Genomic DNA, 27,312 nt, shown 5'->3' on the forward strand with positions numbered 1-27,312 from the left:
GGATTAAAATTTCAGTCAGCAAAACCTGTTTTTTCCCCTTTAACAAAATGAGTAAAATGGAGATTAAAGTCCCCTTTAATATTTTAAATAGCTTTTTCAAAGCTGCAAGGAGTACATGAAGTGTACTTCATTGGATGTGAAGTGATGGGGAAGTGACATATTTTGTGCTGCAGTTGCAAAACTACATGTTAAAGTGAAACATGTCTATGCTGTGACTGCTTCAAATATCGACAGTGCTTATTCTGGTATTTTTTTCCGGTGCAACAGATTTATATATTGTTACTAAGTAGAAATCTTTACTGAAATATTTTCTTCAGTATTTTTTCAATACTAATGCAGGAAATGATTAGTCTGCTGTGGGAATTGTTTTCTGCGGCCAGGAGTCTTCAACTAAGGGTTTAAGTATGCCTCTCTTCCCTTTAATGCATGTAACATTTGGTCTACAGAGTGGCAAGATGGATACATTGTTTAAGTGTCAATTCATTAAAATAACTACATCAGAAAAAATGTGTGTTGTACTTTACAGTGCTTGGGCTTTGAAACACAGAAGAGCCTGCTGTTAGTATCTGGTTTGGTAAACTTTGTTCTAACAACAAAACAAGCTTTTTGAGCTGCTTGGTTTAAAGAGGATTTAACAACGTTGACTGTTCCATTAGACCATTCCTTACACTGATTCAAATAAAATTGTCTGAAATGACAGCAGTATTCTTAAAGGATTTTGCTTCCATTTAAGCTGAAGAGATTGCTTTAATGGCAGGAGTGAGAGCACGTGCTCATCTCTGTGGGCCAGAAATTCCTTTGGTGGGACAAAGATGGGTACAGAAGCTTTAGGCTGTTGGGAAGGAAGACAACTGGTCAGAAGGTTGTTGCTTCCACATGTGACTTCCTAGTCCTTTTTACCACCAGCTGTTTTCCCAGTGTTTCTGGGCCAATGACCTCTTCCTGTGAGAAGAGAGGTGGAGGGACAGGGGTATTGGGTGCCTCGGAGAGGGTGTGTGTGTGTGTGTGTTCTGAGATTATGAGCACTGGCACTGCTTTGTGTGAAGTCAGCCTCCCAAGCTGTCATCCTTTTCTCTGTAGAGATGTACAGAACATGGAGAGAAAGTATTTCTGAGAGTGTGTGTGTTGCCCAAAATAAAAGATGCACTCCTGATGAACAGAAGGAAATACTGCATGTGTTCACGCTACTGGAACTGCTGTGAATGTTCACCCTTAGTTGTCAGTATTTCTGGAAAGATGAGTATGTTTTCTTAAGTTGAAATTAAAAGCAACTTAGAAAAGCCTTAATTTCCCCCCTCTGTTGTTAACTGTTGTGTGTGTGCTACTTAGCACTTCTCCTGCAAGTGATGGACAACGACTTGCATTTTTGGGGTCGTGCAGAATTTTCACAGAACTGCTTCTGATATTCACATCACTGGGGAGAGATGAAACTACCCCTGTTCTCTTAGAATCTGAAGAGGTTGTTTTGGCTAGCCAAGCTGTTAAAAACAGAAAGCAGGGCTTTGTCCTCTATGCTGTTGTTCCCTGTTTATCTTTTCCATCTGTCTTCCTTCGAGGATGAAGAAGCTTTCCAAGCTACGCCTGCGCGCTTGTGGCATGCTTGTTTTGCTGAAGCAGACTGCCTTATGTGGCTTCGTTAATTACCTTGTCTTTCCCCTGTACGACACGGATAACCTACACCTCTGTAGCGTATCTAGTCTGTTGCAGTGACACCCCACCTCGAACGCGCGCGCCCGCCCGCCCGCTTCTCCCCGAGGCACCCAGCCCTCCCCACCCTTGCGCCCGCCGCTAGCGGAGCCGCTACCCCGAGGCGGCCGGCGGCCGAGAGCCGCCCAGCGGCCGCTCTGGGTCGGGCGGTGCCTCCTCCGCCGCGCTGGGGCGGTGCCGGCGTTTGAATGGCGCGGCGGGAAGATGGCGGCGTCACCCCTAACGGCGTCGCCACAGCCTCGGCCGCGGGGCTCCCCAGCGGCAGCTCGGGCGGCCCGGCCGCCTCCCGCGGGGCGGGGAAGGCTGCCTCGCTCGGCCCCGCCGCTCCCCGCCGGGCTGTGCTGAGCCCCCCGCCCGGCCTCGACCTCTCCCTGCGCGGCAGCGGGAGCCCCGGCACCGGCTCGGCAGGTACTGGTGCAGGAAAGCGCGGCCCTCCCTTCCTTTCCCCTCCCTTCCCTTCCCTTTCCTCAGTGCCGCCGGGCGAGGGGGAGCGGCGCTGGGCCGTGGGGCCGCTGGGCCGTGGGGCAACATGGCGCTGAAGCGCCTCCCGCCGGCGGTGGGCCCGAGCGGGCCCGGGGCAGTGCTGGACAGGGCCGGGGACCCTCCGAGCCTCTCCCGGCCCAGCGTGCGCGGCCTTTGCCCCGGGGGCAGCGGCTGTAGCTGAGGTACGTGTCGTTGATGTTAAGACGGGTAGGAGCGTACGAATGGGAATCGAAGGGTATCTCCTGCCCCGTTCGCTGTTTAGTTGAGGAAGGAAAGAAAATTACTGTTCTACGCACGGTTCTGAAATGGGGTTCGTTTCATTGTATGTCGCTTAACAGCGGGTTTTATTCTTGACTTGGCCTCTAGGTGATACCATAGTACAACAACCAGTATAGTCCGTGTTCTTTGGCGTCTGAGGCGGAGTTTACCTGTGTGGTTAAATTGACTGAAGAATACAGTAAGCTGATTAGATGTATTGCGTCTAGAGGCATCGCTTTAAGTGGCCCTGGTTGGTGCCCTGATACCTGCAAAGGCAGAGAAGTGTAGTAGGTTTTGGTTGGTTTTTTTTTTTTTTTTTTTTTTTTAATATGACATCTTGCCTATATATACAAGATGTTATGTAAACGTCTTGTGGCAAGATGTCATATAAAGTGGTCCCGCTGCCAGCCAGGACCACTTAAAAGTGACGCTTCTAGATGCAGTACGTTTTACCGGTATACTGTACTCTTGAATCAAGAGAGAAATGAAGATGTATACAGCATCAAGGAATAGCTGAAATCAAGATATTTAAATAACGTCTTGTAACTTTATCTCTTATGCAATTTTTTGTAACTTTTAAAAACGTTTACATCTCTCAACCTCTTCTGCTTTCATGTTGCATCTTCTCCCTGGTGTGATTATGTTCTGCGAGATACATTGCCTTGCTCAGCTCCATTTGCAGGAGCTGACAAAATTGTACATATTTCCATGGGACAACTCCTCAAAGATGATTCAGTAAGCAGCACTCCTGTGTCCAACTGGCTCCACATTCTGGAAGGTTTTTTTTTTCAGAGAAATCTAATGCCTAGTGCTTTTAACCAACGATGCGTATCTTCCTCACTTTGACTATTTCTTAATATTTCTCTAGTAGATAAAATAGAGGTTAGTGTAGTGGTGTACTTTTGTACGTACACCTTTAAGAACCCCTAAGGCACAAGTTTTCAAACCCATGTTCAGTGCTAATCTGCAGATATTCTTCAAACAGCAGAGTCATGTAATCCTTTACTCATTATTTTACGTGTAGTTCATTGGTTTTAACATTAAGAAAGAAGCTTGAGATCCCATTATATAGGTTTTTTTTTTTTCCTTTGCATAATTCCGAATCTTAATTCTGCCATATTAGTCACGTTTTAGGACAGGCAAATCTGGTCTCCTCCAAATTCCCCTTGGGAAGCCTGTTCTGCTTCGTGGTGTGCTGCTGTTCTCTCCTGATGGTGCTCAACTTCTTGTTTAGTATTTATGTAGTACTTTGATTATACAAAGTGAAACAAAGCTTTCAGAACTAAACTATATCAGCTTTTTTATATATTTGCGGGGGAGAATGATCATGCACCAGTGACAGCTAGGTTGGGATTAACTTTAAGAAGGTGGTTGAAATTTTTAGTGTGTTGAGAGTAAAAATACTGGCTGCTTATGCAGGCTAGTATTTCTGATTTAACCTGCCCTTATGCTGTCAGCAATGGTGGAGAATTTCTCTTACAATTGTTTGAGTGTGCCAGTAGAAGAATGGGTACGGTAGAGCCAGAACACACAATTACTTGTTTTTCATCTCTCTTTGACAAGGTCCTTCACAAAATGCTGTTGTGGGATCTGTATAGTCATGGGTGATGGGGGAGGCATTACTTTGGATCAGAAACCTGTTTTCTGTCTCAGGTGAGGAAAGGGACAAAAAGTTTGGTTTTTCTTAATGATTTGGAAAAAGGGAGGAGGGGAGGAGGAGGCAATATCTGCAGCTGGGACAAAATTACTTAGGGTTATAAAGATGAGAAATAAGCAGCAAGGAACTTAATTAAGCTAGAGGAACTGGCAATGTAGTGAAGATACTAATCAGTGTTGATAAACTGGAGTAACACACACTGTGCAGAGTAGCTTGAGCTGCTTGTTTGCTTTATGTTGTTCTTTTAATTCATCCATAAAGCAAGAAAAAAGACAACTGGGCAGTTCTGTAATCTGTGAGGATTACTGAAGTCTCTGTAGCAATAATTTGAAAAGGAAACAGTCTGGATAAGGATGAAATGGCAAATACACTGTAATGCTGTTATATTAATTAGTGCTGAAACTCTCTGAGTATGTATTTGGTAATGGCTGCTGTGTCTCAAAGGCAAATATCAGCGAGAGTTTGGTGAAGAAATTATTTGAATGGGGAAAATATTATAGGAGGAAAAATTGAAAAAAATTGTATCAGGAGATAAGAAGAATGGTGAAACATCCATAGGAAATGTTGAAAAATATAGGGAAGATTGTTTCTTGTTATCTTTTCTCTTTATACAGGAGCTTGTACAGAAGTTTGACCTTTAGGTATATAACCTAAGTGACCTCCAATGAAAGGATGTTACTTGACTTTTGTATTTCTTTATTTTCTCCTCCCAAAGGGCAATATCAGCAGTTAAATGTTCCTGAAGACCAAGCAGACAAGTTGCTCCTTGCAAGCTGGGGTCTTCCCAAAGCAGTTCTGGAGAAATACCACAGTCTGGGAGTAGTACAGATGTTTGAATGGCAAGCAGAATGCCTAATGCTCGGACAAGTTCTGGAAGGGAAGAACCTAGTTTACTCAGGTATGCAAACATTTGACAAAACCAGTGCCTCCTAACTTTCCCAGTGCCATTTACAAGAACATGTTGTTGCTGAAGGGTGCTGATCTCGGAGATACAAAAAGGTCAAGATCTGATTTCTGGAGAGACCCCATTAAGATCTGTCCCTTTGCTGTACTTCAGACCTGGCTTGATGGACTCTTTTCCAGATGTGAAGAGAGACTTTTTTCCCCATTTTCTATGTTAATGTTAATTTAGAAACTGATAATTAGGAGTCAGTTAATGATGACTGTCTCTCTTTTATTACAGACTATGTCAGCCAGGAACTGAATGATAACAGCAATGTTAGATGTAAATACTTTTGAAATATTTACTGTCTAACTTTTTCAGTCCCTTTATTGTTTCTCTTCACGTAGCGTATGAGGGAGGGTACAGAAGAAGTAGGACTGGTGGGCCAGAAATCTTTGGGGAATGACAACTTGGGTGTTTGCTTTCTATGGGAAGAAGGTCCCAGAGCAGCACTGGGAGGATGAAGAACTTAGATTAGGCTTGGATTTTTATTTACTTGGTTCCTGAAGACTTTGGGCCTGATTGCTGGATAATGGATGTCACCTGGTAGGTGGCATCTCCACTACAGTTTTCTGTGGTTGATAGATGGCAAACAGCAATGGTTGTCAACCAGGAGGGGTTAATAGAATTGTGGGGTAGGTCAGTAAGGTGGTGGCTGAGGTCTCCTGTCCAACCAAGAAACTGTAGTGGGTTTTTTTTGTTCGATTGGGTTTTTTTCCCCTTGCTTATCTCTGAGCTGCTCTTGCTTCTGGAGCAGAGATGAGAACACAAGTTTTGGTAGCATAATGGAAGAGGCCAGAAGAGAAATACTTTGCAGTATTCTTGACCGTTTATGGGGTTAACCGCAAATGTGGTTGTGGCTCTGGGAGAGGAGCATCTGAAGGGTCTTGCCCCAAGTTCTTCAGTAACTGCTTTCTATGCTAGCTTTGTGATGCTTGTTCTTTGGATTTTTTTTTTAAAACTTTACAAGTAATTAAAAAAAAAAACAACTTTTTTTTTTCCCCCAGCTCCTACCAGTGCTGGAAAGACTCTTGTTGCAGAATTGCTTATTTTGAAGCGGGTCCTAGAGACTCGTAAGAAGGCTCTTCTCATCCTTCCCTTTGTGTCTGTGGCCAAGGAGAAAAAACGTTATTTGCAGGTAAGTAGCATTCAGGGAGGGTAAATTTGTGGGTTGCAGTTGTTGGGTCACTTTTTTTAAACAATTTTTTGTGTGGATATGAGGAAAAAATAATGGCAGAGTTGTTTAGAAGGGATTTGTAGATAATTTAAAAATTGCTCTCCTTCTAAGTTGGAGAGAAAAAAAATGAAAGTTTTAGCCAAGAAGGGAAACTTGGAAAAATGTTGAGGAGTTGATTAAAACATTTTATTTCAGCTTTGATTTTTAAAGCATTGTTACTTGTATTTATTCACAGATTTTATAATATACAAACTTTAAAGGAATTTTCTAATTAAAGATTGTGTCTGAAAAACTACAAAGGGAAGGTGTTAACATTATCTGAAAGGCTAAAAGGATATTTTAGCTTTTCTTGGGGTGTTCCACCAGAATTTTGTGCCTTTGATTTCACTTTGAGTTTGCTAAAAATATATCCTGACAGAATGTGGTTATGTCTTGGCTTCCTCACCCCAGCTATTTAAAAACAAAATTACAGTGAGAACAGTGTTTTTAGAACAAAAATATTTTTTCTTGAAAGACTTTAATATCAAACATTATCTATTATATGTTAGCAAATATGTCAAAGTAACAACAATTACTAAGAACAAATACAAAACCAGCAGGCATTTTTGTTATACTTTCTGATGTTTAAGACATTTTGGGTGTTAATAAACTGAGATGGTATCTTAACCTTGCAAATTGCTAGGAAATGCTACAAACTGAGTGCAAAAGCTACTTTGTAGTGATTGATAACAGAGACATGCTTTTGCTTTAATCTTGTAAAGCTGGAGGATTATTGATGATGTGTTCTACTACTCCTGGCCTAAGGTTTGGCTGTAGCTGCACATACTTGAAATCGTATGATATCCTGGCCCGCTGCTTCAAACATTTGTACCTTTTTTAATGCAGTGTGTAACGTGCCAGAGTTTTGGCATTGCAGTAATAAGCCGTGGAAGGAAAGAAGTCGTCATTTCTTGCCTTTCAGTGGGAGATGTGACATCTTTGTGTTTGGGGTCCCACATTTGACTTTTGCCCAAGATTTCGCAGGAGCAAGGCTTCTTTGTACATAACCCACTGGTATTGTAAACTGTTGCACTCTGTGTTCTCTAACCTTTTTTATAGTACCTTTTTTTATACAAAACAGTGGTCCCCATCTCTTACTCAGTTATGTATGCTTTATCCTGCAATGAGTGCTGTGTGGCTTCTGCTTTAGAAATAAAAAATGACAGTGGGGAAAAAAAAAAGTAGCAGTAACTGGCTGAGCTATGGCTTTAATCTGATTAGTTGGCATTGTAAGTACTAGAAATTGTGGTTGTAGGATGCAGGTTTTTATATGATTCCAGCAGGCATTGGTCCAAATTCAGAGTTGTGACCTTGGCATGACGTTCTGTATCCTTGAAAAACAGGCCCTGCTTCAGGAGGTGGATGTGAGAGTTGGAGGCTACATGGGAAGCATGTCTCCTGCGGAACGTTTCTCTGCCCTGGATGTTGCTGTCTGCACCATTGAGAAAGCCAATGGTCTAGTCAATAGACTAATAGAAGAAAACAAAATGGACTCACTGGGTAAGATACTAAAGCTTGACCGTTGCAGGGATGAGGTTCATTACATACTCTGAGTACACGTGAAATCATGGGATACTTTCTATTTGCTCAGATCTGCATGTGACAGACGTGCCATATAGCAAAATTGAGCAATTTTTTGTCCCCTAGAGCACCACTGATTTGGATTTAGGAAGGCAGTCAGGACTATTCGATGCAGCTCAGCAGCTGGAGTGAGTAGGTAGAATCTGTGACTTTTAGGTTGTCTGACGTGGATGACAATCCATGGACAGTGATTAGCTGCAATAAGCAGCGATTCCCACAGCTAGAAAATGTCTTCTAATTAATGAAATTGAATTAAAGGTCTGGGATATGTTTGAGTTCAAGAATGTATGTGTGTTTGTTTCTTTGGGATGGAGATTGTGTACATATGGCATCCATGGTTTATCTTCACTTAGCTCAAGGAAGAGGCAGAACTGTTTGGTGCTCATCTGGGTCCAGATAATTGAAATGAATACATAGAGCTTCTCTGGATAGGCATGGTGATTAGGAGGGCTGTGACATTCATTTCTCTCTTGTAGTTTGCTCAAAAGCCTTGTAACATAGACTTATGGGTCACAGTGGCCTCAATGGCCACTAGGTAATGGTAGTATTTATTTAGTATTTGGGAGGAGATAGGCTGAAGGCAGCCTATGTTTACAGTGTGTGCTTTGAGAGAGACATGTTTTCCTAGTCCAGTCAGAAGTTTGTTCTTCTCTTTGTTTGCCTGATCAGTAAAGCTATACCTAATTATGTTTTATACAGTTAATCCCCCCCATCTTCACTCTGGCCTGTAATGTTGCTGGCTGCTATTTTAAAATTATAAAAATTTGAAAACTAGGCGAGTATCAAACTGCTCTGTGACCTCCACCTATGAAACTGCTGTTCTACGTGCCTCTGGTGGTGTAATATTCTGCAGCATTGTATACCAGAAGAGTTTTTTAAACACAAGAGAGAATAATGGAAATAAAGCCCTGCAGGTTCTGTCAGAGTGTGAGATCATGGGATAATGCATTCACATCTGGATCTCTAGGGGCTGGGTCTCCACACATGCCACCATGCATCACCACTAGCTGTGGGTTGGAAGGTGAGAGGATGACTGTGGTTGCGCAGGATTTTAAGCTCATGCAAATTGAAGCTCCTGCAGCCCAGCCCTATTCTTGAATGTGTATTTTCATCCCTTCCCTTGCAAGAGAACTGGCGATCATGCAGTTAGTTATTTCAATATCTGGCTACTTAGTTTAGGGTTGTTTTGTTTGTTTTAAACAGGGTTAGTTTGATCCAAGGTCAGTACGCCGTACAAGCTGTACTGCCAGCATAAGGCAGAGGGTGGAGTCATGATGTCCATGTTTATGTTGGTTTGGGTTCCTTGGAAGCATACTCAGTATACTAAAATGTATTGTTTAATGATCGCATCTTTCAGAAGCTACAGATATGCCAAATCCCTTTGGTTGTTACCTCCATTCCATCCTTAGATTTTGTTGAGCTCTCTAACATGACGGTACCTGGGAAGAGTATAACCAGCCAAGTGATTAGATTTGCATTTGAAGTGTCCTCAACACTGATACCTCCTTAAAGCATGATGTTTTTCTTTCACCATTTGAAAACACTTCTGCTGCAACCCTCAGTTTGCCTTGTGCCCCAATATGAGCATATAGCTGAAATAAGGGTAAAACTGTGGTGTTTCTTTTTTTCTTTATATGCTTATTTGAAATTATTTTTTAAATTAAATTTTAGTTTAAAAATCATCTTTAAAGTAAGAAATTGACAAATTTTCTATTTGGAGATAAATTTTCATAAAAGCTGAAAAAATACGAGCATGAGCTGAAAATGCCAGTTTAACTGTCACCTAAAGCAAGCTTGTCTGAAACTGCAAGATTGTACCTCGTCTTCTGATTAATTCTAAATTTAGACTGGTTCATAACAAGGGTGTTTTATCTTTTGAGATGAGTTATTGGGAGATGACTGCAATTCTGGCTGGATTCCATCTCAAGCTTGAGCTGTTCCTTTTGTTGATGTCAACCCCCTGCTGATAGCTCACGTTGCCTTTGGAAATTGTTGAGAGAAACTCAAATCCTCTGCCTGGTAGAGCTCTCTTTGCTGTATGAAGCAGTTAAAAGCAATTTTGTGTTGCTAATTATTATATAACATGTGTCAGTTTTGAACATCCAGGTACACAGGAGATGTGTGTTCCTCTTGTTCAGCCTCTTGACACTGATGCTAAAGAAATTTTTAGGAAAATGGAAAATGGATTAGAGAAGAATCTGCTGCTTTCTCAATGTGTCATCTGGGAATGGTTTTGTGATGTCCTGTTGTGATACTTGTTTCTTTTCTTAATTTAAACTTGAAATTAAAAAATTACTAGTTTAATTGTACTTAAAAAAAGTAATTCAAATCGTCCCTGCCTGTCATTCAGAAATTTTTAGTTTTAAACAGGATGTGGACTTAAAGCAGCCTGGTTATTCTACAGTAAACATGAATGATAGCTCTCAGGTACTTTTTAGTAGTTCTTTTTCAGCAGTCATTTAGGGACGCGCCTCATTTGCAGACAGAAAGGGGCTGAGGCTAGCCTCATTGTCAGTAGCAATGCAGTATGATGAAATTCTGGCCCCACTTGCACTCCTGAGCTTGTTGTTGAGTAGAAAATACCATTGCATGCTGGTACCTGTAGTCCTCCTTGGCTGCAGTTCCATTTTAAGATGAGTCTGGCTTTGCGAAAAATACTGGTTGCCTGACTGCTGCTGCTGTGTTATCCCAGTGGGTGTGTTCTGAGTACTGCCTGAGTAGAGGAGAGCACCGTGTTTGTGTGACAGTCAGGTCTCACCAGCTTGTAGACTGCCAGGGCAATACAGTACACAGGCTTAGCATGGGTTTGAGTATGTATTATAGCTGAGTAGCAGCGGAAGGTAAGAACAAGTGGCCTGTACAACAAATAGTGGTGTTTCTTGTGGTTTGGCCTCTAGGTCCTACTAGTGTTCTACTCTTCATTTCAGGAAGCAAAATGTGCTGCTGCTTGGCACAAAGACTGGAAAGGTAACTTGTATGAATTTTACTTTGCTAAAGTACTGATTACACTGTCCCGTCTCAGCTGCTGGAAGAATTCAGACAGACTGTTGTACGGGGAAGCAGGAAGAAGCTTTTTCTGGTAGCCGAATAAATATGTACTTGGTGACCAATGAATTACTGTATTTTACAAGTGAGCACAGAATAGAGGAAGTACAGGAAGAGAGAGGAGCTGGATGGGTGGGAGTTTGTAAAAGAGGCTGATGAAGCAGTGCAACGCTCTTTTCTAACTAAAGTGGCTTGAACGGGGAGGGGGGAGAAAACAGACGGAGAGAGAAGGAACATATGTAGGAAGGAGAGAAAAAAAATGAGAAGGAAAAATAGCATTGAAACAGATAATATAAGGTCACATTTGCCCTTAAGCTCCTGCTATTTTAGCTATACCAGGAAGATATTACATAGCTGCACCAAAGAGGAAAAAAATTCCAAAGCAGCAGAACTAATGAAACCTGGTGTCCTTTGTGCCCTGCTTTTTTTGTTTAACCTTCCTTCAGCCTCTTCGATGTCCCCTCTGACTGTCAGCTGACCAGAAAGAGTACATACCGCTGCTAGTTGGGATGTGTGCAGGAGGTGTGCTGGGTGGCTGAGTTGTAGTGGCTCAATGTTTTCTCCTCAGGGGAGACCCTAATCTTCAGCTGCTGATATTCAGAAAGCTTTTTAGACATTATTCTTTTCAGTATTTCTACACATTTTAAAAATTTGATGGAGGTGGCTGATAGATTAAAAAGTCATTTGCAGGAGGTAGGATGACAACGGAGCAGTCACGTAAGGATTTTTTTTTTTTTTTCATGAGAAAGCCAAAGCAAAATAGTAGAGCTCATTCAGGTTTGGTTAGTGAGAAAAGATATAATAGGTTGCAGGCTATGCCTGTGTAATTACATCTGCTCTAGTTTTTTTTTTCTGACATTACTGTATTAGTAAGGAGTGATGTTTTTAACTGAGACAGTGATGTCAACAAAGCTTTTGACTAGCTTATTTGGGTGCTGGAATGTTACTTTCCAGATACTCTGAAGCCTGGGGGTTTTTACTTGCAGAGATGTTGCAGTATAGATGCTGCAATACTGTTTTGCATGGTGGCCAGACTAACTAACTCCACCTATTTATTTTTATTTTTTTAAAAGCTGATTGTGTGTGTGTGAGTTATCAGGGGTGTGAAATGTTGTGACGTTGGTCATGATTTGTATCTTTTAGAAGGATCAGTGACAGAAGGAAGCCATAGTGGTGTTGGTAAGCACAGCAGGATTTGTGAATATACATTTCGGTTTGTCATGTGGAAGATGAAGGGATCAAGGCTATCTGTTCTCAGTTTGGAGTTTTGTCAGATATAACCTGAGTGCTTCTCTTTATCAGGAGTGGTGGTTGTGGATGAATTGCACATGCTGGGAGACTCTCATCGAGGATATCTGCTGGAACTCCTTCTGACCAAAGTTAGATACGTTACAGAGAAGGTGGCAAAACGGTGGGTAGACCAGGATGTTTGTCTCTTCATGCTAAATTATAGATGATTCTTAGTATTTTTTTCTCTGGGTGATTGGAAATTTGGGTTAGCTTCACGGTTTTTATGAGAGTGATGACCTAGGCTATTTTGGTTATTAAGGTCTCATCATACCGTCTCTCAGGGGTCTGCTGTTGTAGTCAAAACCTCTTTTTCTCATGGTTTTCAATTTGTGTGCTACCGTGGGATTCATTCTCTCAGGAAAAGAAATAAGGCTGAAGCTTTCATTTACTTTTTTAACCTATTTATTTAGAAAAAAAACAACTTTGGATTTCTTTTAACGTTTTTGCTAGTGGACTTGCCCTGCTTAGTTTTTCAGTGTTTCATGGAATGAGGTTTTTATCCTACTGAAATGTTCAGGTGCTGTGGAAGAGTTCTCATGCTGTTAACTTGTCATCGGTGAACTGATCAGAAGACTTAAGAAGATGTGCCAGTAGTCTGCTTTGTTAGCAGTGCTCAGGGTGATCTGTGGTTTTGCTTATAACATGTGATAGTGTAATGGTTGCATCATTTCTTGCTTTTAGCACAACTGATTGGACACTGGGGAACAGATTAGATGTTTCAGAAGAGCTTTAGAGGATTTTAAGAATTCAGTATCTAGATTCCCAACACCAAACTGTTCAGCGGCTCCATAGGGCCCAAACACAGACAAAGGCTAATGGAGGAGACGGTGCATCAATCATCTTAATCTTTTTTGGTGGTGCTGAGAAAATAATTGAAATCAACTGTTCCCTTAGCACCAAAAGCCAGATTTTGCCAGTTTTCTCTGCTGCTTCCTGTCCTGTGAGTCATACCAGTGCAGGGCTAAGCACAGACTACCTATTTAGAATCATAGAATTGTCTAGATTGGAAGACACCTTTAAGATCATCAAGTCCAACCATCAACCTAACACTGCCAAGTCCACCACTAAACCATGTTCCTAAGCACCACGTATACCCATCTTTTAAATACCTCCAGGGATGGGGGTTCCACCACTTCACTGGGCAGCCTGTCCCAAGAGTTTGATAACCCTTTCTGTGAAGAAATTTTTCCTAATATCCAATTTAACCTCCCCTGGTGCAACTTGGGGCCATTTCGTCTTGTCCTATTGCTTGTTACTTGGGAGAAGAGACCGACCCCCGCCTCACTACAACCTCCTTTCAGGTAGTTGTAGAGACTGATAAGGTCTCCCCCGCAGCCTCCTTTTCTCCAGATTAAACAATCCTAGTTCCCTCAGCTGCTCCTCATAAAACTTGTGTTCTAGACCTCTCATCAGCTTTGTTGCCCTTCTCTGGACACACTCCAGCACCTCAATATCCTTCTTGTAGTGAGGGGCCCAAAACTGAACACAGTACTTGAGGTGAGGCCTCACCAGTGCTGAGTACAGGGGGACGATCCCTTCCCTAGTGCTGCTGGCCACGCTATTCCTGATAGAGGCTGGGATGCTATTGGCCTTCTTGGCCACCTGGGCACACTGCTGGCTCATATTCAGGCAGCTGTCGACCAGCACCCTCAGGTCCTTTTCTGCCGGGCAGCTTTCCTGCCACTCTTCCCCAAGCGTGTAGCACTGCATGGGGTTGTTGTGACCCATGTGCAGGACGCGGCACTTGGCCTTGTTCAGACTCATAGCGTTGGCCTTGGCCCATCAATCCAGCCTGTCCAGATCCCTCTGTAGAGCCATCCTGCCCTCAAGCAGATCAACACTCCTGTCCAGCTTGGTGTCATCTGCAAACTTACTGAGGGTGCACTCGATCCCTTCGTCCAGGTCATTGATAAAGATATTAAAGAGAACCAGCCCCAATACTGAGCCCTGGGGAACACCACTTGTGACTGGCCGCCAACTGGAACTCACCACCACTCTTTGGGCCCAGCCATCCAGCCAGTTTTTTTACCCAGTGAAGCATATGCCCATCCAAGCCATGAGCAGCCAGTTTCTCCAGGAGAATGCTGTGGGAAATGGTGTCAAAGACTTTACTAAAGTCTAGGTAGACATCATTCACAGCTTTTCCCTCATCCACTAAGCAGATCACTTTATCATAGAAGGAGATCAGGTTTGTCAAGCAGAACTCGGCTTTCGTAAACCCATGCTGACTGGGCCTAGGCACCTGTTTGTCCTGCATGTGCCATGTAATGGCACTCAAAATGATCTGTTCCATAACATTCTCTGGCACCGAGGTCAGACTGACAGACCTGTAGTTCCCCAGATCCTCCTTCTGGCTGTTCTTGTAGTTAGGTGTCACATTTGCTAACCTCCAGTCAACTGGGACCTCCCCGGTTAGCCAGGACTGCTGATAAATGATAGGAAGTGGCTTGGTGAGCGCTTCTGCCAGCTCCCTCAGTACCCTTGGGTGGATCCCATCTGGCCCCATAGGCTTGTGTGTGTCTAAGTGCTGTAGCAGGTCACTCGCTATTTCCCTGTGGATTATGGGGGCTTCATTCTGCTGCCCATCCCTGTCTTCTAGCTCGGGGCTGGGTGCTCAGGGAACAACTGGTCCTAATACTAAAGACTAAAGCAAAGAAGGCGTTAAGTACCTCAGCCTTTTCCTCGTCTTTGGTCACTGTGTTTACCTCCCTGTGTAATAAAGGATGGAGGTTATCCTTAGTCCTTCTTTTATTGCTCATGTACTTATAGAAACATTTTTATTGTCCTTAACATCAGAAGCCAGATTAAGCTCTAGGTAGGCTTTGGCCTTTCTAATTTTCTCCCTACATAGCCTCACAACATCTTTGTAGTCCTCATGAGTGATTTGCCTTTTCTTCCAAAGACCATAAACTCTCCTTTTTTCCCTGAGTTGTTCAGCCAGGCCATTTTTTTCCCTGACAGCCCTTTTTTTCAGCATGTGGGGATGGCCTGCTCCTTTAAGACTTCCTTGAGACGGCCTTTAACACTTCCTTCTTGAAGAATGTCCAGCCTTCCTGGACTCCTTTGCCCTTCAGGACTGCCTCCCAAGGGACAATGTTAACCAAGTTCCTGAAAAGACCGAAGTCTGCCCTCTGGAAGTCCAGGGTAGCAATTTTTCTGACCCCCCTCCTTGCTTCTCCAAGAATCAAAAACTCTGTCATTTCATGATCACTATGCCCAAGATGGCCTCCAACTTTCACATCCCCCCCAAGTCCTTCTCTGTTCACAAACAACATGTCCAGCAGGGCGCCTTCCCTAGTTGGCTCCCTCACCAACTGTGTCAGGAAGTTATCCTCAACAAACTCTAGAAACCTCCTAGTCTTAGTTCTCCTAGATTTAATTCTGGGGAAACTGCTCTCCACCAGACATTTTAGCTAGTATTTACCAGCAGTGTTCTGGGTCTAATCACCTCTGACTTTTTCTCATACTCTCCCCATAAGTTCTGGAAGGTAGTACGCTTCAGAGCAGCATGAGTGGCTTAGCCACTACTTTTACCTTTGCTTATAATGTGGCTGCAGCACAGGTGCAGGTCCATTCTCTGCTTTCCTCCATTGCATTGAAGAAGCAGAAGGAGAAAACATTTGTTAGGGAAAAAGGGATGGATGCATCAAGGTATGTTTGTGGGAAGACACAGTACTTGGGCCTTCACCATATAGGTGCTAGGGCCCGGATTCTCCATCTCCATTGTGATCAAGTTGACAGTGGTTCCCTGTACCACTTACTGACATGAAGGAGGTGGCTGCTATTTTTGTTTTGGAATCCTCTTGAGATTTCTGGAGTTGAAGACCGCATTTTCTCTTAAATGTCCTCCCATGTCAGTGGTGCCTTTTTCCCCCCTGTTATTTAATGGGAGCCCCTTTAACCAAATACTTTAAATACTGTCCAGCCTGACTGACTATCAGAATGACCAGTGCTTTTAAGAGATTTTTAAGTGGTTAGCTGGATGTCCCACTGAAGTATAAACTGTGTGTCTTTGCACCCAGAGAATGTTCTCTGATGGCCATTGCCAGTGTGGGTGCCCTGCTTCTCTGTGAGGTTTTTGCAGATCCAGCCAAAATTCTGCAGCAGACTTTTCCCCTCACCAGTCAAAGAGCGTGTTGTGGAGCTGGAACTTTTTTAATCCTTTGATGTCAAAAGTTACATTAGGGCGGTAAGGTCAAAAGCTGCTGTAGGGAGAAAAATCTGCAACCTAGATGGTGGAGCTGTAGTAGCAAATGCTTGAAGAGTTTGGATAAGAGAGAGTCTGCCTCTCCACATCTTCCTTATTTCTGCCTCATCAGTGAATGGCCTTTTTTACTCTAGCTTCTGGATAGTCTTGTTTCCTCTGTCTTGTCTTTGGCAGGATTACCAGGATCTTCTAAGAAGGTTCAGGCTGTTTCTGAGCTCACATTGATTTCTTGGACCTTTTCATTTTTTAAAGTCTCAATTTGTGGCTCAGTGCAATGCAAATGAGCAGTTTTCAAATGTAGGCTTAGGAGCATAAACCCCCCCTTATTGTGTGGATTTAAAAGCCTGAATTAAAATATACATTTGGGTATCTAAATTAATGGTTTCTGTTTTCAGGTCTGTTAAGAGCCCATTACTTCTCATTGCCTTTGGTGGAAGCTGCTATTCGGCACTTTGAGAACTGAAGCTGCTTTCTTCTTTGCTGAACTAAGGGCTTTGGTTCCCAACTCTGGGTAGACCTTACTCTAGTATTATCTGTCCTGAAATTGAAACAAATGGAAGTGTTTTAATTAAGGCATTTAAGCTTAGAAAGACTGGAGTGGAGTCTGAACCATTCCTGTATTTCCATGGTTTTGTTAATGCCAAGGAAACAGTTGACTTATTTATGTTTTCAGTTTCTCAAAATATGCTATCAGCTTATGGCTATTGTTACCTAAAGAAGCTTTAAGTTTAGGTTCAAAATGATAAAAAGTTGAATTATCTTGTTATCAGTGCATAACCTGACATTGTGTTTGCTAAGGGTAGAACATGGCTTGTTTCTTTGTTAAGAAGTTGAAAAAAAAGCTTTGCATTTTAGACGCTGTAAAAAAGTAGATTGAGTTAGTTTTTCTGTTTTCCAGAACAGTAGCCTATGTTGTCACTAATTTTCATTTTCTTTTAACTGTTTCCAGACAAGGACAAACCAGTCCTGGTTTTGGTGCGATACAGATAGTAGGCATGAGTGCTACCCTTCCTAATTTGGGACTCCTAGCCTCATGGTTAGATGCAGAGCTGTACTGTACGGATTTTCGCCCTGTGCCCCTCAAGGAGTGGGTGAAAATTGGCAGCAACATTTATGACTCCTCCATGAATTTAGTGCGAGAATTCCAGCCCAAACTTCAACTGAAGGTAATAAAACTCTGACCAGTGGCTTTGGGATAGGACCTTTTGTACAGCTAAAGTTAAAAAGACAGCTACTGCAATGATTTTAATTTTTCTTTAATAGATGACACTCCTGACTTCATTGTTTATTTCGTAGATTTCTCAAACTGAGAACAAAATTGTTTGGTTTTTTTTAATCTTCTACTGATTTCAGCAAAGAACCAAACCAAAACACACTCATGAAGTTCTTGAATTTTCTTGAATCTGACTTGAAGACAAAGTTGACTTTGTAGTTATCTTGTTTCTGAGCTTTTGGAAGGTATAAAGAGTTTGATTCTCCCCTTACCCATTACCCTATCTTGTGTCCTGGAGTCTACTTCATTTTCATAAATGAAGCTAAGTATTTCCTGGTTAGGCAAAGGAATTTACATTGATCATTGGGAGAATATATTTGCATTACAATCTGGTATTGAACCTGCTTATGTTAAATGGCTAAATGATCTAATTTTGTCAGTGATTTTGTCAGGCAGATGTCCATCCTGATTCTTCTGAATCTGTTTTCAGTATTTAGTACCTTTGCGCACTTGAAAAGGATATGAAAAGGGTAACGTACTGTAAAGATTTGGAAGAACCAAATGGTAGAAATGGGAAATTTGCACTTCTTACTTGTAGGTTCCTTTTCTGTGGAGTCTTTGAAGGGTGAATTCTATCCCCTGTTCTTTCAACTGCTCTGTGTAATACTAGTGTAGTAGTCAGACAATATGGGCCGAATGCCAGCAATATTTTGTAATATTTTGCACCCAGTTCCCCATGTGTGCAAACATTCTGTTAGCAGTAGCATGGTGGCACAGAAAAGAAAAAGGATCCTAGAAACAAAAGGAAATGTTTGTGACAATAATATCTAGAAGCCTGCTTTTATGTGGTCATATTGAGAAGGTGATGTTGCATCTCCTTTTCTCAGTATTTTTTGAAGTCAGTCCTTTGGACAGGTACTAAATTAAGTGAGAAAAAGAGCTCAACTAAGCTCATGACTCAACAGTTTAAGGGAGTTGGATTATTTTATAAGACCAAATGATCCTCTTGGGCTTGAAATCTATTACTGGACCTCCAGAATTCTGTTCTGTGCCTCAAACTGGACCAGGAAAGTTAACTTCATGACCTCAGCACTTCTGCTGAATTTGGCTGAATGCTTACCTGACATTGCTCACTTGTTTTCATTTGCATTTTAGTGCTTTTTATTTCTTACTGTATGCCTACCTTTTTTCTCTTCCTCCTTTGGTCTGCTTGCTGTAAGAGAATCTGGCTCAGGCAAGCAAAACAGATCAATTGCAGGAACTCTTTTAGGATCTTAAAACCAAAAAGGCAAGCTGTAAACAGTGAGGTTTTGCATGCACACCTATCTAAGTATCCATAAAAGCCTTCCACTGCTCTTGAACACTTGCAGTCTTTGATCAGCAGTGCTTGCTGGGTGCATCTTATCAGGGATGCTCAGATTACTGCATCTCATGCTTTTAGTTCAAACCTCCTTGCTGATAAGTCTTCCTTAGTTACTGTACAGTGATGTTTTCCCTTGGGCTCTTCCTAGTTCTTCCCCACTGCTGTTGCCCAAGATATGGAGGCTGCAGTGATTTTTTTGTGTGGCCTTCATTCAGAAACAGACTTATGAAAGCAAGAGGCAAAACCTTAGTTTTATTCATGGGTAGGTGTAGGGCTGTCATCAACAATATGGTCATACTAGTGCTTGGAGTTGCTAAAGCAAGACAGTAACTAAGATAACAGTGCTCAATCTTCTTTCTTTGCTCCTTTTTTTTGTCTTGAAGTAGAAGATTCCTGCTGTGACACAGAATGACAGCATTTACAAACCCCATTCAGTGTGAGAGTGCATTGAAAATATTTTCTCTCAATTCAGGGAGATGAAGACCATGTTGTGAGCCTGTGTTATGAGACTGTTTGTGGTGGCCATTCAGTCCTGCTTTTCTGTCCATCCAAGAATTGGTGTGAGAAGCTGGCAGACATCATTGCCAGGGAATTCTACAGTTTGCAACAGGCTGAGAGTAAGAGAAAAGTAGTTAATAGAAGACTGTAGTATGCACAGTGCCTTTAAGGAAATTTAATTTTAGTAGAAACTATAAAAATATTTTCTCTCTCAAGGTTCTGCAAAACACTCAGCCCTTGCCCAGGTTGTTGTGGACAGAGAAGGGATTGATGAGGTGCTGGATCAGCTAAAGCGTTCTATCTCGGGCCTGGACTCTGTGCTCCAACGAACTTTGCCATGGGGAGTGGCATTTCATCATGCAGGTATTCCTGAATATCTTGATCTTGAATTCTGTAATGATCAAGTCATATGGCTTCTGTTTTGTGAAGTGCCTGAACAATTAACTGACTGAAGCCCAAGCACTTTCAAGTTGTCCCTAAAGCTGCCAGAGTATTTCAGAGCAATTTTCCTCAACTTAATACTAAAATAGATGAGTAAATAGAAGAAGTATAACAATGAAAATAAAAATAAAAGGGGCATGTACTGTGAATGCTTCTGGCTAGATCTTTTATTTCTTACTTAAGTAGGTAATAGTGTATGTCACCTGTTGATCCACTGAGAGAAAGGACTGGCTGGAAGACAGAGGAGTAGCTGTGGCATTGAATATGTAGGGAGAATAATTCCAAATTCTTATAGAGTGTGGATTTCCTTCTCAAGAATAAAATTGTCCTGAAGCCTTCAAGGAAATGTCAAAAGATACATATTAGACTGGTAACCTAGAATGGAAATAATGAAGAAAGATTCCAAGGTCAGGATGGTGGCTGACTAAATCAGAGTTATCTACTGTGTTCGTTACATCCAGTTTTCTTCTTTTTATTTTCTTTATTTATTTACTTGCAGTGCTTGTAGATATCTAGTAAATAGTTGTTCATCTTGCTACAATATGTACAAGCACCTTAGAAAAGCTAGTTTATAACTATTACTGTCAATTGAATAAGAAAAATGAATGGTAAAATTTTGCTTCACTTGTTGTTCGAAAGAAGTTAACTGAGGTAGTGTTGCAAGTCTAATTTCTAACGCTGAAAGATGAATGTTCATTAAGTTTGTGTGCTCTTTCTTCCTCTTGCTTGACAGTAATATTACTAGCTCTTAAATGCAATCTCACCTTTACTAGGTTTGCTAAAAGTCATCTCTCCTCAGGTCTTACTTTTGATGAACGGGACATCATTGAAGGAGCATTTCGCCAGGGCTTGATTAGAGTCCTAGCAGCAACCTCTACGCTCTCATCTGGAGTGAATTTGCCTGCACGCCGAGTAATTATACGAACTCCCATGTTTGGTGGCAAACTGCTGGACGTTCTCACTTACAAGCAGATGGCTGGAAGGGCTGGCAGGAAAGGAGTAGACACAGAGGGTAAGCAAAGGCTTTATTAACATTCTCTAAGAATGGTGTTAACCTGATTAAATCCAGGGCAGTGCTTCGCAATTAGTGGCTAATCATGATGAATTCCTTTGGTATTCAGTATGATTAAGTTAATCAAGATGAATTTGTTTGGTATTAATGGAGTAAAAATTGTAATTCCCAGGGGATTCTTTTCATGGCATGACACTTACTTTGGTATTTACATGTCAGTTACTTCAGGAATGGGCTATTTTCTCCTTTGAATTTGTTAGCTTCTAAGGCTGTGTTGTTCATTTGCCTTAATTCTGTGATCTGTGGTCAGCTTACTAAAGCATTTACAGTTTCAGTGAGAAAATTGACACTAAACTGTCAGTGGACAGGCCTAAAATGTAAGAAATGCATTTAAAGTTTACAACCATAATTTGGCAAACTTCTTCGGTTGTTTGAAGTTCTGATTTGGATTTATTAAACTTTCACTAAACTTAACTATTACTTTTATGGATCTTGAAAGTAGTAATGCAACAGAGAGACAGGGAAATAGGAACAGTAGGTCATAGATAATATAGTGTCCTCGTGCCTACAGTGGCACTGGTTGATGTTCAACAAAATAATCCTGCCTGTTATTTTAATTTGCAATGGAAATTTATCTTCATGGATGAGATTTGGAAAAAAATGTATTATCCAACTATAAACACAGTAGAAAATAAGAAATTCAACAGAAGCAGGAAGTGGAGTTTGCCCTACTGATGGTTTGATAGGTGCTTGCTGGAACCCTGTGTAAGCAGACTGTTCTTACATTTAACTTTCTATTTTTGCCAGAGTAGCATAGCAACAGAGCGTTTTGCGACCTATATCTTTGTGAGCTATCCCTATGTGTTAAAGAAAAGGGCAGCTGCATGGTGTATTTTGAAATTTTCCAGACTTTTCTTATTTTAGTGTAGCTGGCAGGTGTAAAATTACATTATTCCTTGAAGTTTCTTTTTTTTCCCCTCTTTAAGTTACAATAATTAGGACCGTTTTTTGACAGTTCTGATGTGACTGTGTTTTGCACAGTAAGCAGTTGATTTTATGCTGATGAGCTTCATGAGTGTACCATTTTTTTCCACTCTGCAGAGTCTTTTGGATGAGAACATAAAGCTACATTACCAGCTGCTACTCTTTCACAGAGTAGGGGGGAGACTGGAGGACAGCAACTTCAGCTGGAAAAAATGCCTTATGTAGATATGAAATTCAGCTGACAGAAGATAAATGCTGTTGGGTTGATCTCCTCCTCCCCTCCCAACGTTGTAGTGTTGAATTATCTCAGGTTTTGATTTTTTAAATTTCCATCAAATCAGAAAAAAAAAATAAAAAAATCAATACCCGAGACAATCCAATTGGATTATTTTTGCATTCATCAAAACTGTCATGTTTGCAAGGTGAAATAGGTCAAGCTGTTCGATATTGCTGAACAAAACCTAGAAATATAATAGAGCCTTGTTTGCTTTTAGTGGAGTTTTGTGCCTAGATAGCCAGTCTTCTGGTGTTTGTCTAGTCTGATGCTAATCTTGACTTCCCCTCTTACCTGAAATCTTCAATAAGAGATCTTAGTACAGCTTAGTTCCTTTTTTTTTTTTTTTTTTTTTTTACTGTTTACTAGGTTGCAATTATTGGCTTTATGTTCTCAGTGATGTCTTGGGAAGGGGTTTCCCCTGTCTTGAATGACTGTCAGATAATGTAGAGCCAAGTGGATACATATCTTCTGTTAGATTTATCACACTGAAGAGTCAAAGTTTTCAGGGGGAATTGTAGGTCACATCAGAAGGCAAGTATGAGATGAGTGAATGTTCTTTATTGCTAAAATCAAAATTCACAAAACAATGTTTACAGGCAATTTGTCTTCTGTACTCTCAGCTCTGGCAAAAGTACATGGTTGAAAGATGGCAAAAGTTTCACCTGGCAGGATAAAAAAAAATAACCCAGAGGCACATCCTCTGAGCATATGGTTCATACTGTAATTCACATATGTAATCACGTTTAAGCTGTATGCAGTTACTCACCTACACTGCATTTGTGGTATTTATTCTGTTCATTAAATTTAGGTGCAGTTGTGTTTTCATTACCTCTGGATTTGCTAATTACTGTCGGATTACCACGGCTACAGTTTTATCATAACTTAAAATTCCTAGGATCTTAATAAGATACCCACTACCAAAATTACCTTTTTGTCCAGACTATGGGCACGCAACAAGTTATCATAAACCTGTCATGATATTTATTGTCCAGCTAATCCAAATCTAACACTGTCTTCTTAGTCAAAGGCAAGCTTGTCCTACCCATAATTCATTTACCCTGTGCCAATTGGCAAGGCTTCTAACTAGCTAGGTTTCCTAGGGACCTAATGGCTTTGTTGAAAAAATCTCCTTTATGTGACCACTGCATTTTCCATGGGTAGTCTCTACTGTTATCTTATTAAAGGAATTGACCCATTATTTTTATTTCGTTTTCATGGCTCGGGGACCTTTTTTGTGTCCTACAGAATTTCAGTAATTAGGGATTAACTTAACGATGTCAGAGAATTTTAGGGTAAGGTATATTTAGATGTACTATTTAGATGTAGTGGAAACCATTCAGGATACTTAAGATTTTATGTGTGTGTGTATGCGTATATGTATACAGCAAATATATTCAGAGGATGCATAATTACTTAGATTAATCACGATGGATTTTTGAATTACTGTGGTATCTGTTTTATTTCATTTTGGGAATGGAAGCTGGTTGACAAACTGTCAAAGTGCTGTGCAGCTTTTATGTTTTCTTCTTGCTTTTAAGAATCTTTTCAGTTTAATAATGTAGTGCAGGAGAAAAATTGATGCCACTGTATATTATAGTTCCAGTCAATTCCAGAACAAGAAGCGAGAGTGGTTCAGCAGCATAGCAGATGCAGAGAGGCTGTGGAAGCTCTTTAGCTGATTTGGCAAGACCTTGACCAGGCTATTGTAACTTTGAAGTTTGCTCTGCTTTTAGTTCTTAAGTATTTATGTATCTATGGAGTTTGTACATAGCAATGGATATACACTGTTCAAGGTTATAAAGGTTTTTCCCTCTTTATTTTTTCATTCAGCTTTTTCAAAAAAACCTATAGTTTTCCATTCCAATAATACGTCCTTGTTGAACTGTACGTAGCTGTTACAGTGCTAAACCAATACTAATGTCATTAATGTTTTTTTTGATTGTTTGTTTGTTTTCTTTTCCTATAGGTGAGAGCATTTTAGTTTGCAAGCCCTCAGAAAGATCAAAAGGCACCGCTCTGCTTCAGGGATCTCTCAAGCCTGTTTGCAGTTGTTTGCTTAGAAGAGAAGGGGAAGGTGTTGCTTCTAGTATGAAAAGAGCAATACTTGAGGTACAGGACATGTGGAGAGGGATTAGAATGTTCTTGCGCTCTTGTAATTGTAGAATGGTTTCTTCTGTGGCACCATCAAATGTTTTCTCTGTATTTTCTTCTTACTCTGTTTTCTCCCTTGTCAACCCAAAAAAAAGAAAATTACTTAGGTCTGCCGGCTTGCTTCAGTATTCAGCATTTTGTTTGGTATGTTTCAGTCTCTGCTTGCTGCAGATTAGGACGTGAGCATGCTCAAACAAGGGTTACTAAGCTTTGCTTTTGCATTTAGATATACACAAACTGCAGGCAGAAATAAGTGTAATTCTTAAATTTCATGTTTGACCCGACAGTCTTAAATGGGAGATGCTTGTAAGTTACTGATCCTAGAGGCTTTGTAGACTGAATTGGGCAATAATGACATTTGTAGAACCTTGTAGGGTCCCTTATTTACCCCCTCAACTTACCTACCTCTTTTGCACAGAAATGATTGAACTTCTGTTAATGCATTTTTGGTGAACAAACAAGTGTGGTGCCCAATTCACTCCCTCTAGCCTGCGCTCCTGTGTAGGGTCCCTACAGGAGTCAAAAGGACCAAAAGGGTGTTGTTCCACATAAGTGAGCCTAACTCCGTTTCCGAAGTTGCTTTTGGGCTTGAGCTAAGCATAGACTTTTTAAATACGATTCATTTGCTGTACTACTCCTACTGTCTTGTGAAAGCTGCTGTGGTACTTAGAACTTGGTTGTGATTCTATAGGTTTTGAATTTTTAGCAGACCAATGGAATTTCTAAATGCGTTTCCCTACATAAGAGCTGTCTAAAAGATGGTGTTGCTTTATAACATGAAAAAAAATCCATTGAAACCGCGAAAGTAAGTTTTTAGTTAAAGACTTCGCTATCTCAGGGAAGACACACATGGAAATGACTCACAAAGAAAAAGCAGTTATGTGAAAAACAAAACTAAAACAAAATCCAAGGGGAAAAAAGATCACTCTCAATCAGGAAAACAGTGATGGGGTATAGCATTCACATTTATTAAGAGAAAAGTTCAGTATGCTGAAAAGCCCTAAGAGAACTCCTCCTTCCTTGTTTGCTTTTTGTCTTCAGAAAATTGCAGTTTGTGTTCTAAGCTTTTAAAAGTATTTCACAGTGTTGGCAAAGCAAAATGCTTAGGGCTAGTCTCAAATCTTAATTGCTACTATGTTTATATCTGCTATCATAATATTTTAGAATTCATTCCTTCCTGTAGCTTAGTCCTCTTACTTCTACCTAAGGTGTCTAACTTCTTGCCAAGAAAAGTCCTTAAAGGTTGGCAGTTACTTTGTCTCATAGTTCTCCTCTCATACTGTTTTTTTAAAACTTAGATATCTGATGGATCAATCTTTTTGATTCTCTGACCTGATACTCTATCCTACTGCTTCTCTGGCAATAACATATAGTTTTCTTCAACAGATCATAGTAGGGGGTGTGGCCAGCACTCCAGATGATGTGCAGACCTACACTTCTTGCACTCTTCTTGCATCCAGCTTGAAAGAAAGCAAGTGGGGAAATGAGAAAGCACAAGACAAAGCACAGACTGGACCTATCGAGGCTTGTGTGGCATGGTTGCTGGAAAATGAATTCATTCAGGTTCTGGAATCTGACAATGATGTGAAAGGTAATGTTGGTGTTCTTCCCAGTGATTGCAGTTAGCAGTTTTGAATCAGTAAATCTTTTGCAGCTGGGTAGATGTTCAACGTAACTTTATAATGAGGACTTCTGTGCATTTTTCGTTTTATTTTGAAGAATGATACGTATCAAGAACTTCTTAGCTTTCTGGAGGGTGTCTTTATACCTGCTTTAACACTTTTTGCATGCACTTGTTCTTGGAAGGCCTCTCTTTGCACATCACCTCTAAGACTGATGCATCCTAGTCTACAAATTCCCAAACTATCTTTAAACAAGGCATACTTTTACTACAGAATTTGTGCGCATTAACTGTAGACTACGATTTTTGTCTTTCTGAAGAAGAACCAGTATGTTCTAAGAGTGCAAGTCTCTTCTAAAATTGCTTGGTGTACACGGTTGCACTTTTTCCTGATTTTGGCTATTTTCTTAAAATGTCTAAGAATGAGACTCTTACAGTAATAGTAAGAATCCCCATTACAGGTTAATTTGTATCTCTTTAAGAAAAGATGACAGGAGATATTTGGAGTTCCTAAGAAAGAAATACTCAAAATGATAACTCCTAGGCAGGATGGCAGATGGGATTCCACTGTTTTTTGTTCAAATAGCTATCACAACTGTTAGTTTGAGTAATTAGAAGGATTCAAGCTTCTGATGTGGCCTCTGAAAAAGGCTAGACTTAGGCAAGTCTAAACCTTTTATTGTTTCCATTTTCCTGTCTTCAGAATGGAGAAATACACTATTTCTTCTTGAAAAAACAATTGGGAGAAGTTAGTAGAATTGATATTTATAAAGTGCATTGCAACCTGAAAATGAGATATAAACTTGCACTGAAACGTTCCTGTGGGTTTTTTTGTTGTTTTTGTGTTTATTTGTTTTTTTGTTTTTTTTTTTAACAGCGAAGGTTTATCATCCAACACATCTTGGCTCAGCTACTCTTTCTTCTTCTCTTTCACCAACTGAAGCTATGGAAATCTTTGCTGACCTGCAACGAGCTATGAAAAGCTTTGTTCTGGAGAATGATCTGCATATTGTCTATTTGGTGGGTTCCTCATTAGTGTTTTGTATTTTGTACTGGCAAAACTAAGGAAAGGAGAGAAAGCATAATGCAGAGTTCTTGTGGGCTCCATGAGCATAGCGGTTTCTTTGTGCTTTGCTTAGCTCATCCTTCATGAAGAAAAGAATTGAATGTTCTTCAGAACTAGTCTGTTCCCATAGTGTCTGCAGGTGCTTCATGTCCATCTAAGCTCATTGTTGTCACTCCTGACTTTGAAAAATTTCAGAACTTTGTAAGTTTTGGGTGTAGGATAATGGTAATTTTTCTGAGACTTGAACCTGAAACAAATTGGTTTTGTTGTGTTTGGGATCAGCAGGCTGCATCTCAGAT

At 40.8% G+C, this 27,312-nt stretch overlaps 2 protein-coding genes across 2 annotated transcripts in view; both read left to right on the top strand.

Moving 5' to 3' along the window:
- The window catches only part of METTL16 (methyltransferase 16, RNA N6-adenosine), a gene marked incomplete at both ends in the record, with an annotated part of 16,010 nt that extends 14,663 nt beyond the window's left edge, over window positions 1-1,347 (top strand). Inside the window, 1 exon segment of the mRNA XM_082485997.1 lies at window positions 1,330-1,347. Coding sequence (XP_082342123.1) covers window positions 1,330-1,347 — 18 coding nt within the window.
- A 548-nt stretch (window positions 1,348-1,895) lies between these two features.
- POLQ (DNA polymerase theta) overlaps window positions 1,896-27,312 on the top strand; it is a gene marked incomplete at its 5' end in the record, with an annotated part of 61,222 nt that continues 35,805 nt past the window's right edge. Inside the window, 12 exons of the mRNA XM_082488695.1 lie at window positions 1,896-2,115; window positions 4,821-5,003; window positions 6,056-6,186; window positions 7,608-7,764; window positions 12,193-12,301; window positions 17,337-17,553; window positions 19,436-19,580; window positions 19,678-19,824; window positions 20,702-20,914; window positions 24,142-24,284; window positions 25,713-25,917; window positions 26,825-26,967. Coding sequence (XP_082344821.1) covers window positions 1,896-2,115; window positions 4,821-5,003; window positions 6,056-6,186; window positions 7,608-7,764; window positions 12,193-12,301; window positions 17,337-17,553; window positions 19,436-19,580; window positions 19,678-19,824; window positions 20,702-20,914; window positions 24,142-24,284; window positions 25,713-25,917; window positions 26,825-26,967 — 2,013 coding nt within the window. The remainder of the gene's footprint in view (window positions 2,116-4,820; window positions 5,004-6,055; window positions 6,187-7,607; window positions 7,765-12,192; window positions 12,302-17,336; window positions 17,554-19,435; window positions 19,581-19,677; window positions 19,825-20,701; window positions 20,915-24,141; window positions 24,285-25,712; window positions 25,918-26,824; window positions 26,968-27,312) is intronic.

The sequence above is a fragment of the Vanellus vanellus genome (genome assembly GCF_965231255.1).
Source record: "Vanellus vanellus genome assembly, chromosome: 1".
NCBI lineage: Eukaryota > Metazoa > Chordata > Aves > Charadriiformes > Charadriidae > Vanellus > Vanellus vanellus.